General features: G+C 68.5%; 1 protein-coding gene across 2 annotated transcripts in view; it reads left to right on the top strand.

Moving 5' to 3' along the window:
* Nucleotides 1–996: 996 nt before the first annotated feature.
* CELSR2 (cadherin EGF LAG seven-pass G-type receptor 2) overlaps nucleotides 997–16091 on the top strand; it is a 33497-nt gene continuing 18402 nt past the window's right edge. For both annotated transcript variants that reach the window (XM_074893949.1, XM_074893948.1), the window contains exons 1-12: nucleotides 997–4474; nucleotides 6017–6661; nucleotides 7921–8143; nucleotides 8525–8640; nucleotides 9801–9889; nucleotides 10711–10868; nucleotides 10971–11134; nucleotides 12022–12147; nucleotides 12228–12394; nucleotides 13523–13708; nucleotides 13833–13946; nucleotides 15350–15524. In XM_074893949.1, coding sequence (XP_074750050.1) covers nucleotides 997–4474; nucleotides 6017–6661; nucleotides 7921–8143; nucleotides 8525–8640; nucleotides 9801–9889; nucleotides 10711–10868; nucleotides 10971–11134; nucleotides 12022–12147; nucleotides 12228–12394; nucleotides 13523–13708; nucleotides 13833–13946; nucleotides 15350–15524 — 5641 coding nt within the window. The remainder of the gene's footprint in view (nucleotides 4475–6016; nucleotides 6662–7920; nucleotides 8144–8524; nucleotides 8641–9800; nucleotides 9890–10710; nucleotides 10869–10970; nucleotides 11135–12021; nucleotides 12148–12227; nucleotides 12395–13522; nucleotides 13709–13832; nucleotides 13947–15349; nucleotides 15525–16091) is intronic.

Below are 16091 nucleotides of genomic sequence, written 5' to 3' on the forward strand. Positions count from 1 at the left end.
CCCCCTGTGTGCGTTGGGGTGTCACAGCCTGCAGCAGTGACATGGGGGGGCACGGGGGGGTGTTTCATGCGTGTCCTCTGTGTCTGTCCTGCGTGTCACACGTGTGCTGTATCGTGTGTGTGTGCTGTGTGTCACGCGTGTCCTGGGTGTGCTGTGTCATGTGTGCTCTGTGTCATGTGTGTGCTGTGTATCACACATGTCCTGTGTGTGCTGTCATGCGTGTCCTCTGAGTGTCGCATGTGTCCTGCGTGTGCTGTGTGTTGTGTGTGCGCTCTGTCCTGCATGTGCTGTGTATCACACGTGTGCTGTGTGTCATGTGTGTCCTCTGCATGTATCACACATGTGCTGTGTCCTCTGTGTGTCATGTGTGTCCTCTGTGTGTCCTGCATGTGCTGTATCACGCGTGTGCTGTGTCATGCGTGTCCTGTGTGTGCTGTGTGTGTATCATGTGTGTGCTGTGTGTCCTGCGTGTCCTCTGTGTCCTGTGTGTGCTGTGTATCACGCGTGTGGTGTATCACGTGTGTGCTGTGTGTCTTGCGTGTCCTCTGTGTGTCCTACGTGTGCTCTGTGTCATGTGTGTCCTCTGCATGTATCACGCGTGTGCTGTGTGTCCTCTGTGTGTCCTGCGTGTGCTGTGTATCACGCGTGTGCTGTGTCATGCGTGTCCTGTGTGTGCTGTGTGTGTATCACGCGTGTCCTCTGCGTGTCCCGCGTGTCCCGCGCCGGGAGCGTGTGCGGTTCACACGCGTGTGTGTGCGCGTGCAACACGCGCTCCCGGGCGTCCCCGGTGCCGCTCCCCCCCCCCCGCGCTGTCCCCGGGGCGGGCGGGCCCCGCGTGTCCGTGTTCGGGGGGGGGGGGGGGGGCGGCGGCTCCTTTAAGCGCGGCGCAGGTCGGTGCGGCGGCGGCCCCGCCCCGGCGGGGGCGGGAGGGGCGGGAGGGGCGCAGGCGGCGGCGCGGGGCGCAGCGGGCACCGGCGGCAGCGGCCGCACCGCGCCATGGGCGCTCCGCCCGCCCGCGGGGCCGCGCTCCCGCCGCCGCCGCTGCCGCTGCCGCTGCTGCTGCTGCTGCTGCTGCTGCTGCCGCTGCCCGCGCCGGGCCAGCCCCGCCGCCCGCCCCCGGGACCCGCCACCGGCACCTGCCCCTCCGCCGCCTTCCTGCCGCTGCTCCGGCCCCGCGGCGGCACCGGGGACAGCGGCGGCACCGGGGACAGCGGCGGAGCGGGGCCCTCGCCGAGCACCGGCGCTTCCAGCGGCACCGGGGACAGCGGCGGCGCCGGGCCCTCCCCGGGGACGGGCGGAGGCGGCGGCGGATCCCGACGCACCGGCGGTGCCCAAGGCGATGGCGGCTCCCGGAGCGCTGGGGACGCTGGAGGCACTGGGAGCACTGGGAACACTGGGAGCGCCCGAGGCCACCGGGACGCCAGGAGCACCGGGGATACTGGACGAACCGGGGACACTGGGAACGCCGGGATCCCCACGGACACCGGGAGCACGGGGGACGCGCTGAGCACCGGGGGTGTTGGACACGCCGAGGACACCGGGGACACCAGCGATACTGGAAGCGCTGGGGAGACTGGGAGGGCCCCCAGGAGCACCGGGAAGACGATGGGCACGGGGGATATTGAGGACCCCCCGAGCGCGGGGGCCACCGGGAGCCCCGTGACCCGCAGCCGTTCCCGCCGGCGCCGCAGCCCCAACGCGGCGCCGCAGTTCCAGCCCTCCAGCTACCAGGCCTCGGTGGGGGAGAACCGGCCGGCGGGGACGCCGGTGACACGGGTGACAGCAGTGGACCCCGACGAGGGGGAGGCGGGTCGGCTGCGCTACGCCATGGCCGCCCTCTTCGACAGCCGCTCCGACGCCCTTTTCGCCATGGACCCCGTCACCGGCGCCGTCACCACCGCCGCCCCCCTGGACCGGGAGAGCAAGAGCACCCACGTGTTCCGGGTGACGGCGGCGGACCACGGCACGCCCCGGCGCAGCGCCATGGCCACGTTGACGGTGACGGTGAGCGACGCCAACGACCACGACCCGGCTTTCGAGCAGCCCGAGTACCGGGAGAGCGTACGGGAGAACCTGGAGGTGGGCTACGAGGTGCTGACGGTACGAGCCACCGACGGCGACGCCGGTCCCAACGCCAACGTCCTCTACCGGCTCCTCAACGCCGGCGGCGCCAACGAGGTCTTCGAGATCGATCCCCGCTCGGGCGTCATCCGCACCCGCGGCCCCGTGGATCGCGAGGCGGTGGAGGCCTTCGAGCTGTTGGTGGAGGCCACGGATCAGGGCCAGGAGCCGGGACCCCGCAGCGCCACGGCCACCGTCCGCATCGCCGTGGAGGACGACAACGACAACGCGCCGCAGTTCAGCGAGAAGCGTTACGTGGCGCAGGTCCCCGAGGACGTGGCGCCCAACTCGGCCGTGCTGCGGGTGACGGCCACCGACCGCGACAAGGGCAGCAACGCCCTGGTGCACTACAGCATCGTCAGCGGGAACACCCGCGGCCACTTCTACATCGACGCGCAGACGGGCGCGCTGGACGTCGTCAGCCCCTTGGACTACGAGGTCAGCAAGGAGTTCACCCTACGGATCCGGGCGCAGGACGGCGGCCGCCCGCCCCTCTCCAACATCAGCGGCTTGGTCACCGTCCAGGTGTTGGATGTCAACGATAACGCCCCCATCTTTGTCAGCACGCCCTTCCAGGCCACCGTGCTGGAGAACGTGCCGGTGGGCTACTCCGTCATCCACGTTCAAGCCATCGACGCCGATTCGGGTGACAACGGCCGGTTGGTCTACACCCTCTTGGAGACCGGTGCCGGCTTCCCCTTCGCCATCAACAACAGCACCGGGTGGATCGTGGTGGCCTCCGAGCTGGACCGGGAAGCGGTGGACTTCTATAGCTTCGGGGTGGAGGCGCAGGACCAGGGTAACCCCCCCATGGCCTCCTCAGCCAGCGTCAGCGTCACCGTCCTGGACGTCAACGACAACAGCCCCGAGTTCACGCAACGGGAGTACAGCGCCCGCCTGAACGAGGACGCGGCGGTGGGCACCAGCGTCCTCACCGTCTCCGCCATCGACCGCGACGCCAACAGCGTCATCACCTACCAGATCTCCAACGGCAACACCCGCAACCGCTTCTCCATCACCAGCCAGAGCGGCGGTGGGCTCATCTCCCTCGCCCTACCCCTGGACTACAAGCTGGAGCGGCAGTATCTCCTCACCATCGCCGCCTCCGACGGCACCCGCCAGGACACGGCCCAGGTGATCGTCAACGTCACCGACGCCAACACCCACAGACCCGTCTTCCAGAGCTCCCACTACACCGTCAACGTCAACGAGGACCGGCCGGTGGGCACCACGGTGGTGGTCATCAGCGCCACGGATGAGGACACGGGGGAGAACGCCCGCATCACCTACCTGATGGAGGACAGCATCCCCCAGTTCCGCATCGCCGCCGAGACGGGGGCCGTCACCACCCAGATGGAGCTGGACTACGAGGACCAGGTGTCCTACACCCTGGCCATCACGGCGCGTGACAACGGCATCCCGCAGAAGTCCGACACCACCTACCTGGAGATCCTGGTGAGCGACGTCAACGACAACGCGCCCCAGTTCCTCCGCGACTCCTACCAGGGCTCCGTCTACGAGGACGTGCCCGCCTTCACCAGCGTCCTCCAGGTCTCCGCCACCGACCGTGACTCGGGGCTCAACGGCAGGGTCTTCTACACCTTCCAAGGGGGTGATGATGGGGATGGTGACTTCATCATCGAGTCCACCTCGGGCATCGTCCGCACCTTGCGCCGTCTCGACCGGGAGAACGTGCCGCTCTACTCTCTGAGGGCATTCGCTGTCGATAAGGGGGTCCCGGCCAAGCGGACGCCGGTGGAGATCCAAGTGACGGTGCTGGACGTCAACGACAACCCGCCCGTCTTCGAGCGTGATGAGTTCGACATCTTCGTGGAGGAGAACAGCCCCATCGGGCTAGTGGTGGCCCGGATCACGGCCACCGACCCCGATGAGGGCACCAACGCCCAAATTATGTACCAGATCGTGGAGGGCAACATCCCTGAGGTCTTCCAGCTGGATATCTTCTCCGGCGAGCTCACCGCCTTGGCCGACCTGGACTACGAGTCCAAGGCAGAGTACGTCATGGTGGTCCAAGCCACCTCGGCCCCGCTGGTCAGCCGGGCCACCGTCCACGTCCGCCTTCGCGACGCCAACGACAACAGCCCCCAACTGAAGAACTTTGAGATCCTCTTCAACAACTACATCACCAACCGCTCGGGCAGTTTCCCCGGGGGGGTCATCGGCCGCATCCCAGCCCACGACCCCGACGTCTCCGACAGCCTCACCTACGCCTTCGAGCAGGGGAACGAGCTCAACCTGGTGCTGCTGGACCCCCAGAGCGGGGACCTGCGCCTCAGCCCCGCCCTGGACAACAACCGCCCGCTGGAGGCCGTCATGAGGGTCTCCGTCTCAGGTAAGACCCCCGTCCTGGCCTGGGGTGACTTGGAGGTCCAAGGTTTGGGCCCCCCACCCTTCTACGTGGTCCTGAGAGGTTTTGGGGGCCCACCACCCCATCTTGACTGCCTCCTCCAGATTTGGGGAGGGGGCGATGGGGGTGCTGTGCCCCCTCCCCAACCCTGACATCCCAGATGGAGGCAGTTGGGGGCCCCAGCACCCCCTTTGCTTTCCCACCCCCAGCTACAGCCCTGGAGTGTCTGGGGGGGTCCAGTAACCCAGTGTTGGGGGGGTTCAGGACCTTGTAGAAGGAGGTTGGGGGGGCAAGACTATGTGTGTGTATTTGGGGGGGGGCTGACACCTCGCTGTGTGTGTTTGGGGGGGGACAGGACCCACTGCGTGTATTTGGGGGGGGCGCAGGGCCTGTGCATGTATTTGGAGGGGAGAAGAGCCTGGGGTGGGCGGGGGGGGGTGGGTGTCCTGGTACCCTTATGTGTATGTTAGGGGGGGCCCGATGGGTGAATTCTGGGGGGACTCAGGGTCCAGTGCAGCCCTTGGGGGGGGTCCTGGCACCCCAACGCATGTGTCTCCAGAAGGCCCCAACGCTTGTATTTTTGGGGGAGGGGGGGGGCAGACAGGGCCTGGTGTGTGTATTTGGGGGGGTTCTGGCACCCCGGCCTCTCCATTGGGGGGTCCCCAAACCCAACGCATCTGTTTGGGGGGCTCAGTGCTGGGAGGGAGCCAAGGGGGGGCCGTGCTGGCAGCGCTCGGTGCGGTTTGGGCCAGGGGGGCCTGGGGGTGCTGCCGGGGGGGGTCACCCTGGGGTGGGGGAGCAGCTCCTCGGCCACCCCCGGGCAGGGAGGGAAACTGAGTCACAGGCCATGTCGTGATGTCCCTTGTCCCAGCCGTGTGTCCCCCATCATCCCCCAGCCCCCCCCCCCCAGCCCCCCCGGGCTGGGGTCCCTGCTCCAGCTGCACAAAGAGGGGGGCTCAGGGCACAAAGGGTGGGGGCAGGGAGCCCCCCATGCCCAGACTGTGCCCCCCCCTCAGCACAGGGGCAGCCAGGAGGGGAACAAAGGGTCCGGCCATAGCTGGGCCCCCGCGGCCGCAGCCATGGCAACCCCCCCGCCGGCCACCGGCCACGGGCCACTGGGCAGCCCCGGCCCCCTGCCACCACCCCCCCCGGCATCACCCCCTTCTCCCTCCCCCCCCGGTTCCCCCCCACCCGTCTGTCCCCACGCTCCCTCCGTCCATCTGTCCGCCCACCGCCCGCTCCCCATCTGTCCCACATCCCACTGCCCCTCGTCCTGCCCGGGAGGAGGAGGAGGAGGAGGAGGAGGAGCAGGAGGAGGAAGGTGGGTGCCCCCAGTGCTGGGCAGAGCCTTTCCCCCCACCCCCCCACCCCACCCCACGGTGCTGCCGGCTGAGTTGGGACACGTGCCCCATGGCCAGGTGGCCGAGCAGGATGGGTGCCCCGTCACCGCCACTTGTCCCCATCCCGCGGTGGCCCGGAGCTGTCACTGACCCCCTCCCCGTGTCCGTCCCCCCCCCCCCCCCCAAGATGGGGTCCACAGCGCGACGGCCCAGTGCACGCTGCGGGTGACGGTGATCACGGACGAGATGTTGAGCAACAGCATCACCCTCCGCTTGGCCGACATGTCCCAGGAGCGATTCCTCTCCCCGCTGCTCAGCCGCTTCCTGGAGGGGGTGGCCGCCGTCCTGGCCGCCCCCCGTCACCGCGTTGTCCTCTTCAACATCCAAACGGACACGGACGTGGGGACCGCCCGGATCCTCAACGTCAGCCTCTCGGTGCTGCTGCCCGCCTCGGGGCACGGCGCCCGCTTCTTCTCCTCCGAGGAGCTGCAGGAGCGGCTCTACCTCAACCGCTCGCTGCTGGCCGCCATCTCGGCGCAGCGGGTCCTGCCCTTCGACGACAACATCTGCCTGCGGGAACCCTGCGAGAACTACATGCGCTGCGTCTCCGTCCTCCAGTTCGACAGCTCGGCGCCCTTCCTCGCCTCCGACACCATCCTCTTCCGCCCCATCCACCCCGTCACCGGCCTGCGCTGCCGCTGCCCGCCCGGTTTCACCGGCGACTACTGCGAGACGGAGATCGACCTCTGTTACTCCAGCCCCTGCGGCAGCAACGGGCGGTGCCGGAGCCGCGAGGGCGGCTACACCTGCGAGTGCCACGAGGATTTCACCGGTTAGAGCCCGGCGCCTCCCTCCCTCGGCCGTCCCTGGGGTCACCTTGTCCCCTTCGGCCCTCCCACGGCCGCCCTGGCCTCTCGGTGTCCGTCCTTCAGCCAGCTCCCTCTGTCTGCTCCTTCTCGCCGTCCCTCCGTCACCCGTCCCCAGCGTCGCTTTGTCCCGCTCCCGTCCTCCCTCAGCCTTCATCCCGTCCCTCGCTGGTCTTCCTCATCGAGCCCTTCTTCTGCCGCCCCTCCACCGTCCATCGCGGTCACCCCTTCGTCCTGCTGCCCTCAGCCCTCCCTCTCCCCTTCTCTTCCTCAGCTGTCGCTCCGTCAGCCACCCTCCGTTGTCTTCTGGCCATCCCTCCCTCTTCCATCCCTCCATCCTTCCCTCCCTCCTCCATCCCTCCTCCCTCCCTCCCTCTATCCCTCCTCTCTCTCTCTCTCCCTCCCTCCCTCCCTCCATCCCTCTCTCCCTCCCTCTATCACTCCCTCCATCACTCCCTCTCTCCATCCGTCCTCCCTCCCTCCCTCCCTCTATCCCTCCTCTCTCCCTCCATCCCTCTCTCCCTCCATTCCTCCTCCCTCCCCTTTGTCTCCAACACCTTTATCTTCCTCCTCTCTTCCATCTCTTCACCTTCCTCCCCCCTCTCTCCGCCCCACCCCTCTGTCCTCTCTCCTTACTCCCCCTCCCATGTTGCCCCCCCTGTCCCCCCCATCCTCCCATCACCCTCCATGTCAGGTCCCCTCTCCCTGTCCCCTCTGTCCCTCCACCCCAGTGAGGTCCCTGTGGGAGGTCGGTGGGGGGGGACGACATGGGGTCACTGGTGGGGGCAGAGCCTTGGGGACACCCTGGGGACACCCCGGGGTGCAGGGACACCCTGTCCCCACTGTGGTGGCCCGGCCATCTGCTCCCCACCACAGCTGGCCAGGGGACACACACAGACACACGGTCACTGGGAGACTGGTGGCACTGGGGACAGCCCCCACCCGCCCTGGGGACCCCTTGGCACCCCCAGCCCCCACGGGACACCTTGGGGGGGGGGGGGGTACCATCTGGTGGGGGAGGGGATGCTGGGGGAGTGGGGGGGGGTTCTGACTCGGTTGCCATGGTGATGGGAGGCGGTTACCATGGTGATGGAGCTGGGGATAAAGCCACTCTGGAGCTGATAAGGGGGGATGGGAGAGGGGATCCCCACCCCCCCATTTTGGGGGTGCTGGGGGTGCCCGGTGCCCCGGGCGCGGTGCTGGATGCCAACCGGGCCTCACGCAGGGGAACGCTGCGAGCTGAGCGCCCGGGGGGGCCGCTGCTCCCCGGGGGTCTGCCGCAACGGGGGGACCTGCCTCAACCTGCTGGTGGGGGGGTTCCGCTGCCAGTGCCCCCCCGGGCACTACGAGAAACCCTTCTGCACCATGAGCACCCGCAGCTTCCCCCCGCGCTCCTTCCTCACCTTCCGCGGCCTCCGCCAGCGCTTCCACTTCACCCTCGCCCTGACGTGAGCCCCGGGGGGGGGACAAAGGGGCCTTGGGGGGGGGGGCGGGGAGGGCGAGGGGTGTCCTGGGGGCATCACCTGGGGCAGGGGGGGTGTCCCGTGGGCATTGGATGGGTGATGGGTACCCCATAGGCATCATCTGGGGTGTGGGGTGACCATGGGTGTGGGAGAGGGGGGGGCAAGGGGGTGTGGGGTGGGAGGGTGACCCCTTGGCATGGGGACACCCCGTGGGGGCAGGGGGTCGGGGGATGGTGGGTGCCAGTGTGTCCCGGTGGGTGCACGGGGCAGGCCAGGGAGCTGTGGGGGTGACGGGGCATATCTGGGGGGGGCCCGGAGGGGGGGCAGGGGATGATGGGCAGAGCCGGGCACTCGTCCCCGCGCCAGGTTTGCCACCAAGGAGCGGGACGGGCTCCTGCTCTACAACGGGCGCTTCAACGAGAAGCACGACTTCGTGGCGCTGGAGATCGTGGGCGAGCAGGTCCAGCTCAGCTTCTCGGCAGGTACCGGCACCGCGCCCCCCACCGCACCCCCGGCATCCGCTGCCGGGCACCGCAGCCCCGCGCTGCCTGGCACTGCATCCCCGGCACTGCATCCTGGGCACTGCATCCCTGGCACTGCATCCCTGTCACTGCATCCCCGGCACTGCATCCTGGGCACTGCATCCTGGGCACTGCATCCCTGTCACTGCATCCCTGTCACTGCATCCCTGGCACTGCATCCCCGGCACTGCATCCCCGGCACTGCATCCCCAGCACTACATCCCTGGCACTGCCTGTCACTGCCTCCCCGGCACTGCATCCCTGTCACTGAATCCCTGGCACTGCATCCCTGGCACTGCATCCTGGGCACTGCCTGGCACTGTATCCCTGGCACTGTATCCCTGGCACTGCCTGCCTGGCACTGCCTGCCTGGCACTGCCTCCCTGGCACTGCATCCGGGGCACTGCATCCCTGGCACTGCCTGGCACTGCCTGGCACTGCATCCCCAGCACTGCCTCCCTGGCACTGCGTCCCATGTGTTACACTCCTGGCACTGCATCCCAGGCACTGCATCCCTAGCACTGCATCCCAGGCCATACATCCCTGACACTGCATCCTGGGCACTGCCTGGCACTGCATCCTGTGTGTTACACCCCTGGCACCGCATCCCAGGCTGTACATCCCTGGCACTGCCTGGCACTGCATCCCGGGCACTGCCTCCCTGGCACTGCATCCTGGGCACTGCGTCCTGGGCCATACATCCCTGGCACTGTCTGACACTGCATCCCGGGCACTGCCTGGCACTGCCTCCCTGGCACTGCATCCCCAGCACTGCCTCTGTGGCACTGCCTCCCTGGCACTGCATCCCAGGCACTGCATCCTGGGCCATACATCCCTGGCACTGTGTCCTGGGCACTGCCTGGCACCACATCCCATGTGTTACTTCCCTGGCACTGCGTCCCTGGCACTGCTTGGCACTGCATCCTGGGCACTGCGTCCCGGGCACTGCATCCCGGGCACTGCCTCCCATGTGTTACATCCCTGGCACTGCATCTTGGCACTGCATTCCATGTGTTGCATCCCTGGCACTGCAGCCCTGGCACCCTCATCCCTCCGATCCCCCCCCAGCCCTGTGCCCCCTCCCCGGGCTGTGCCCGCTGCCCAAAAGCTGGTGCCCACAGGTGAGACCACCACCACGGTGTCACCCTTCGTGCCGGGCGGTGTCAGCGACGGGCAGTGGCACCGGGTCCAGCTCCACTATTACAACAAGGTGGGCGCACCCCAGGGGACATGGAGGGGGGGGAAATGGGGTGTAGAGGGGAGTGGGGTGAGGTTTGGGGGGGACAGAGAAGGAGGGGATGGAGGGTGAGGAGCTGGGGGGATAGAGGGGATGGAAAGGGGGGAGTTCAGGGGGACAGAGATGGAGGGGAGCAGGGAGGGGGTTTGGGGGGACAGGGATGGAGGGGAGTGTGGTGGAGGTTTGGGGGGATGGAGGAAGAGGGGATGGAGGGGAGCATGGGGGGGTTGGGGGGACAGAAGAAGAGGGGATGGAGGGGAACAGGGTGGAGGTTTTGGGGGGATGGAGGGGAGCAGGGAGGGGGTTTGGGGGGATGGAGGGGAGCAGGGAGGGGGTTTAGAAGATGGAGGAAGAGGGGCTGGAGGGTGGGTGTTTGGGCGGACAGGAATGAAGGGGACCAGGGAAGGGGGTTTGGGGGGGTTGAGGGGGATGGAGGAGAGGGAGGGATAGAGGGTGGGGGTTTGGGAAATGGAAGAAGAGGGGAGGGAGGGATGGAGGGGAGATGGTGGGGATTTGGGGGGACAAGAAGAGGGGATGGAGGAGCAGGGTAGGGGTCTGGGGGGGATGGAGGGGAGCAGGGAGAGGGTTTGGAGGATGGAGGGATGGGGGGAGCGGGGTGGGGGTCTGGGGGAACAGAAGAAGAGGAGATGGAGGGGAGCAGGGAGGAGATTTGGAGGGATGGGGGAGCGGGGTGGGAGTTTGTGGGGGCTGGAGGGCAGAGGGAGGATGAGGAGCGGGATGAAGGCTGCGGGGCCGGGGGCAGCAAGGGCCCACGGCTCGGGCGTTGTCCCCAGCCGGTGCTGGGGCGGTCGGGGCTGCCCCAGGGCCCCTCGGAGCAGAAGGTGGCCGTGGTGACAGTGGACGACTGCGACACGGGCATGGCCCTGCGCTTCGGCCCCGTCCTGGGCAACTACTCCTGCGCGGCCCAGGGCACCCAGTCCGGCAGCAAGAAGTAAGGGTGGGAGGGGGGTGGGTGGGGGGGTGGGTGTCCCTTGGGGTCCTCATGGGTTGGGAAATGGGTCCCTCGGGGTCGGTGACGGTGGGTGCTGTGCAGGTCGCTGGATCTGACGGGGCCGCTGCTGTTGGGCGGCGTGCCCACCCTGCCCGAGAGCTTCCCCATCCGCAGCCGGCAGTTTGTGGGGTGCATGAGGCACCTCCACATCGACCAGCGCCCCGTCGACATGGCCGCCTTCATCGCCAACAACGGCACCCTGCCCGGTGCGGGGCATGGGGGGGCACGGCGGGGTGGGCAGGGGGGTGTGGGGCTGGGGAAATGGCTGGCGATGGGGGGCGGAGGGGTGGGGGGTACCAGGGGGTGGGGATGGGTGGGGGCTGTGCCCCCTGGGCATGGAAAAGGGGGTGGGGGGTTATGGGGTGTCAGGGTTGTGGGGGGATCCAGGGGGCACGGGGCTGGGCAGTGCTTGGGGGGGTCTCTGTGCCCCCTGGGCATGAGAACATGAGGCTGGGGGGTGTGGGGTGAAGGGGGTGTCAGGGCTCTGGGGCTGGATGGGGGGCCAGGGAGGTGTGGGGGGGCTGTGTCCCCTGGCCGTGGGGACGTGGGGTCAGGGCGTGCCAGGGCTGTGGGGCTGGATGGGGGGCCAGGGGGGTATGGGGGGGGACGACGTGAGGATGTGGGGTCAGGGGGTGCCAGGGCTGTGGGGCTGGATGGGGGGCCAGGGAGGTGTGGGGGGGACGCTGTGGGGACGTGGGGTCAGGGGGTGCCAGGGCTGTGGGGCTGGATGGGGGGCCAGCGGTTATGGGGGGGTGGCTGTGGGGACGTGGGGTCAGGGGGTGCCAGGGCTGGAGGGGATCGAGGGCATGTGGGGCTGGGGCAGTGCCCGGGGGTCTCTGTGCCCCCTGGGCATGGGGCTGGGGCTTATGGGGCCAGTGGGGTGCCAGGGTGTGGGGCTGGACAAGGGTCTGGGGGTGGCACCGTGCTGGAGAATGGCCCAGGGGGACTTCGGGACCCAGTGCCGGAGGGTCTCGGTGCCCCCCGAGCATGGTGACGTGGGGCTGGGGTGTGCCAGGCCGTGGGGCTGGCTGGGGGGCCGGGGTCCTGGGTGATGTGGGGGGGTTCGAGCCCCTTGGTGCCCCCCCCGGTCCAGGCTGCCCTGCCAAGAAGACGCTGTGTGACGCCAGCACGTGCCACAACGGTGGCACCTGCGTGCACGAGTGGGACAGCTTCAGCTGCCGCTGCCCGCTGGGCTTCGGGGGCAAAACCTGCCAGGAAGGTACCGGGGGGGGGCACCGGGGTGGGCATGGGGGGGGTTCTGGGGGGTCAGCACCCACCCCACGCCCCGTCTCCCCGCAGAGATGGCGAGTCCCCAGCGGTTCCTGGGCAGCAGCCGTGTGTCCTGGAGCGGGCTGGCACTGCCCATCACCCTGCCCTGGCACCTGGGGCTCATGTTCCGCACCCGCCACCCCCGGGGGCTGCTGCTGCGGGCTAGTGCTGGCCCCCGGGCCACCCTCACCCTCCAGGTGTGCCCCATGGGGACGGGGGGCGGGGCATGGGGGGGTAGCATAGGGGGTATGGCCATGGGGGGAGGATGGTCATGGGGGGGGGGTATTGGCACAAGGGGTATTGGCCCGGGGGGGGCATTGGCATAGGGTGTATTGCCCTGGGGGGGGGTATTGGCATAGGGGTTATTTCCCCGGGGGGGGGGTTATTGGCATAGGGGGTATTGCCCCGGGGGGGGGTTATTGGCATAGGGGGTATTGCCCCGGGGGGGGGTTATTGGCATAGGGGGTATTGCCCCGGGGGGGGGGGTATTGGCATAGGGGTTATTGCCCCGGGGGGGGTATTGGCATAGGGTGTATTGCCCCGGGGGGGGGGTATTGGCATAGGGGTTATTGCCCCGGGGGGGGGGGTATTGGCATAGGGGTTATTGCCCCGGGGGGGGGGTATTGGCATAGGGGTTATTGCCCCAGGGTGGGGGGGTATTGGCATAGGGGGTATTGCCGCGGGGGGGGGTATTGGCATAGGGGTTATTGCCCCGGGGGGGGGTATTGGCATAGGGGTTATTGCCCCGGGGGGGGGGTTATTGGCATAGGGGGTATTGCCCCGGGGGGGGGTTATTGGCATAGGGGGTATTGCCCCGGGGGGGGGGTATTGGCATAGGGGTTATTGCCCCGGGGGGGGTATTGGCATAGGGTGTATTGCCCTGGGGGGGGGTATTGGCATAGGGTTATTGCCCTGGGGGGGGGGTATTGGCATAGGGGTTATTGCCCCGGGGGGGGTATTAGCATAGGGTTATTGCCCTGGGGGGGGGTATTGGCATAGGGGGTTATTGCCCCGGGGGGGGTTATTGGCATAGGGGTTATTGCCCCGGGGGGGGGTATTGGCATAGGGGGTATTGCCCCGGGGGGCAATGCCAGGGGGGGCTATTGTCCTTGCGGGGGGTATTTCTCTTGGCAGGGAGTTATTGCCCGGGGGGGGTATTTCCCTGAGGGGTATTTGCTTTGGGGGGGTATTGCTGTGATGGTCTTACCCTTGGGGGGGTTATTGTCCTCGAGGGGGGGGTATTGCCATGGTGATGGGGGGGGGGGTGTGCCAGGGGTGTCCCCCCCACCTTGAGGTGCGGGGGGCACTGACGTCCCTCTCGGCAGCTGAGCGAGGGGCAGGCGGAGGCGGGCGTCTGGCAGGGGGGGTCCCGCCTGGCCTGGCTGCGGCTGCCCCACGCCAAGGTCAACGACGGCGACTGGCACCACCTGCAGCTGGAGCTGCGGGGGGCCCCCGGCCGGCCCCCCCCCGCCACCCTCCTCCTCCTCGCCCTCGACTACGGCCGCCACCAGGTAGCCTGGGACCCCAGGGTGGGGAAACTGAGGCACGGGGCGGGCACCCTGCCCTGCTCACCCCATGGGTGCCACCATGGCACCCATGGGTGTCTCTGTGCCCCCACCCCCCCCTTGCCCGCAGGCGGTGGCCGATGTGGCTGGGGAGCTGCAGGGGCTGCGGCTGCGGACGCTGAGCGTGGGGGGGCTGGCGGGTGACGGTGGCACCGTGGAACAGGGCTTCCGCGGCTGCCTGCAGGTACGGGCAGGGGCGGGGGGGCACGGGCAGGGGGACATGGGACATTGGGCATATGGGCACGGGGGTGGGGGCAAAGGGGCGAGGGGGTGTGGGGACAGGGCATAGGGTGTGGGGCACGGTGGTGGGGGCATGGGCATGGGGACAGGGCGTGGGGACATGGGGAGGGGCATGGACATGGGCACCGGGACTTGCGCACAGGGCATGGGGACATGGGGACATGGGGATGGGGACAGGGCATGGGGACACGGGTTGGGGGGGGACATGGACATGGGCACTGGGATGTGGGCACAGGACATGGGGACATGGGCATGGGGACAGGGCGTGGGGACATGGGCACAAGAAGGGGGCACGGACATGGGCACCGGGACGTGCGCACAGGGCATGGGGACATGGGGACATGGGCACGGGAGGGGGCATGAGTATGGGCACAGGATGTGGGGACATGGGCACCGGGGGGGCACAGACATGGGCACTGGGACATGGGCACAGGGTGGGGGGGCCATGGGTATGGCCATAGGGATATGGGCACAGGGCATGGGGACATGGTGCAGGACATGGGGACATGGGCACGGCGGGGGGGACATGGTGGCATGGCAGCAAGGGGCATGGATGTGGGCACAGGGACATGGGCACAGCAGCGGGAGGCATGGGCATGATGCGGGGGGACAGGGACATGGGCACAGGGACATGGGACGTGGGGACAGGGGACATATGGCCACAGGGGTGGTGGAAAAGGGGCAAAGGGGTGTGGGCTTGGGGACATGGCACAGAGCGCGGGGACATGGGCACGGCAGTGGGGGGCATGACATGGGTACAGGGACATGGGCATGGGGCATGGGGACATCGAATGGGGACAGGGACACAGGGCCATGCATATGGGTGTATGACATGGGGACAGGGGACATCACGGGCAGGGGGACATTGGTTGCATGTGGGGATGTGGGCACGGGGACAGGGGTATGGGCACAGGCATGGGGACAGGGGACATTTGGGCACGGGGACACAGGGCTCGGGGATGGGGTATATGGGCACAGGGGTGGTGGCAGAGGGGCAGGGGGGTGTGGGCTTGGGGACATGGCACAGGGCGCAGGGACATGGCACAGGGCACAGGGACATGGGCACAGCAGTGGGGGCCAGGGGCATCAGCACAGGGGCGTGGGGACATTGAATGGGGACATGGGACGTTTGGGCACCAGGGATGGGTACAGGCATGGGGACATGGGGACATGGGGACAGGGTGCCTGTGGGCCACAGGGACACGGGGACATGACCCTGGGGCCTGGGCATGGGGACAGGGACACGGGCACAGGCGTAACTCCTGGGGGAGGGGTGTGTGGGGGGGGTACGTTGATGTGGGGACGGGGGTGTCACGGCGGGGGGGTGACAATGCGGCGGTGACACAGGGCGTGCGCGTGGGCGAGACGGCGGCCAGCGCGGTGTCCCTGAGCGTGGCGCAGGCGGCGCGGGTCAACGTGGAGGGGGGCTGCGCCCTGCCCGACCCCTGCGACTCGGGGCCCTGCCCCCCCCACAGCTACTGCAGCGACGACTGGGACAGCTTCTCCTGCCGCTGCCACCCCGGTGAGCGCCCGGGGACACCGTGGGGACACCACCCCTGCCGCTGCCACCCCTGGCACTGCCGCCCCCGGTGCTGCCACCCCTGGTGCCGCCACCCCTGGCACTGCCACCCCTGGCACTGCCACCCCTGACACTGCCACCCCCAGTGTTGCCACCCCCAGTGTTGCCACCCCCAGCGCTGCCACCCCTGGCACTGCCACCCCTGGTGCCACCACCCCTGACACTGCCGCCCCTGACACTGCCACCCCTGGCACTGCCACCCTTTGCAGTGCCACCCCCAGTGGTGCCACCCCTGCCACCGTCACCCTTGGCACTGCCACCCTTGCACTGCCACCCCCGGTGCCGCCACCCCTGCCACTGCCACCCCCGGTGCTGCCACCCCTGCCGCTGCCACCTCTGCCACTGCCACCTCTGCCACTGTCACCCTTGGCACTGCCACCCTTGCACTGCCACTCCCGGCGCTGCCACCCCTGGTGCTGCCACTCCCCCAACACCGCTGCCATTGGCATGGCCACCTTCCCTGGGCACTGCCAACCCCCTTGTCACTGTCCCCAAGGTGCTGCCACCCCC

The sequence above is a fragment of the Strix uralensis genome, chromosome 24, assembly GCF_047716275.1.
Source record: "Strix uralensis isolate ZFMK-TIS-50842 chromosome 24, bStrUra1, whole genome shotgun sequence".
NCBI lineage: Eukaryota > Metazoa > Chordata > Aves > Strigiformes > Strigidae > Strix > Strix uralensis.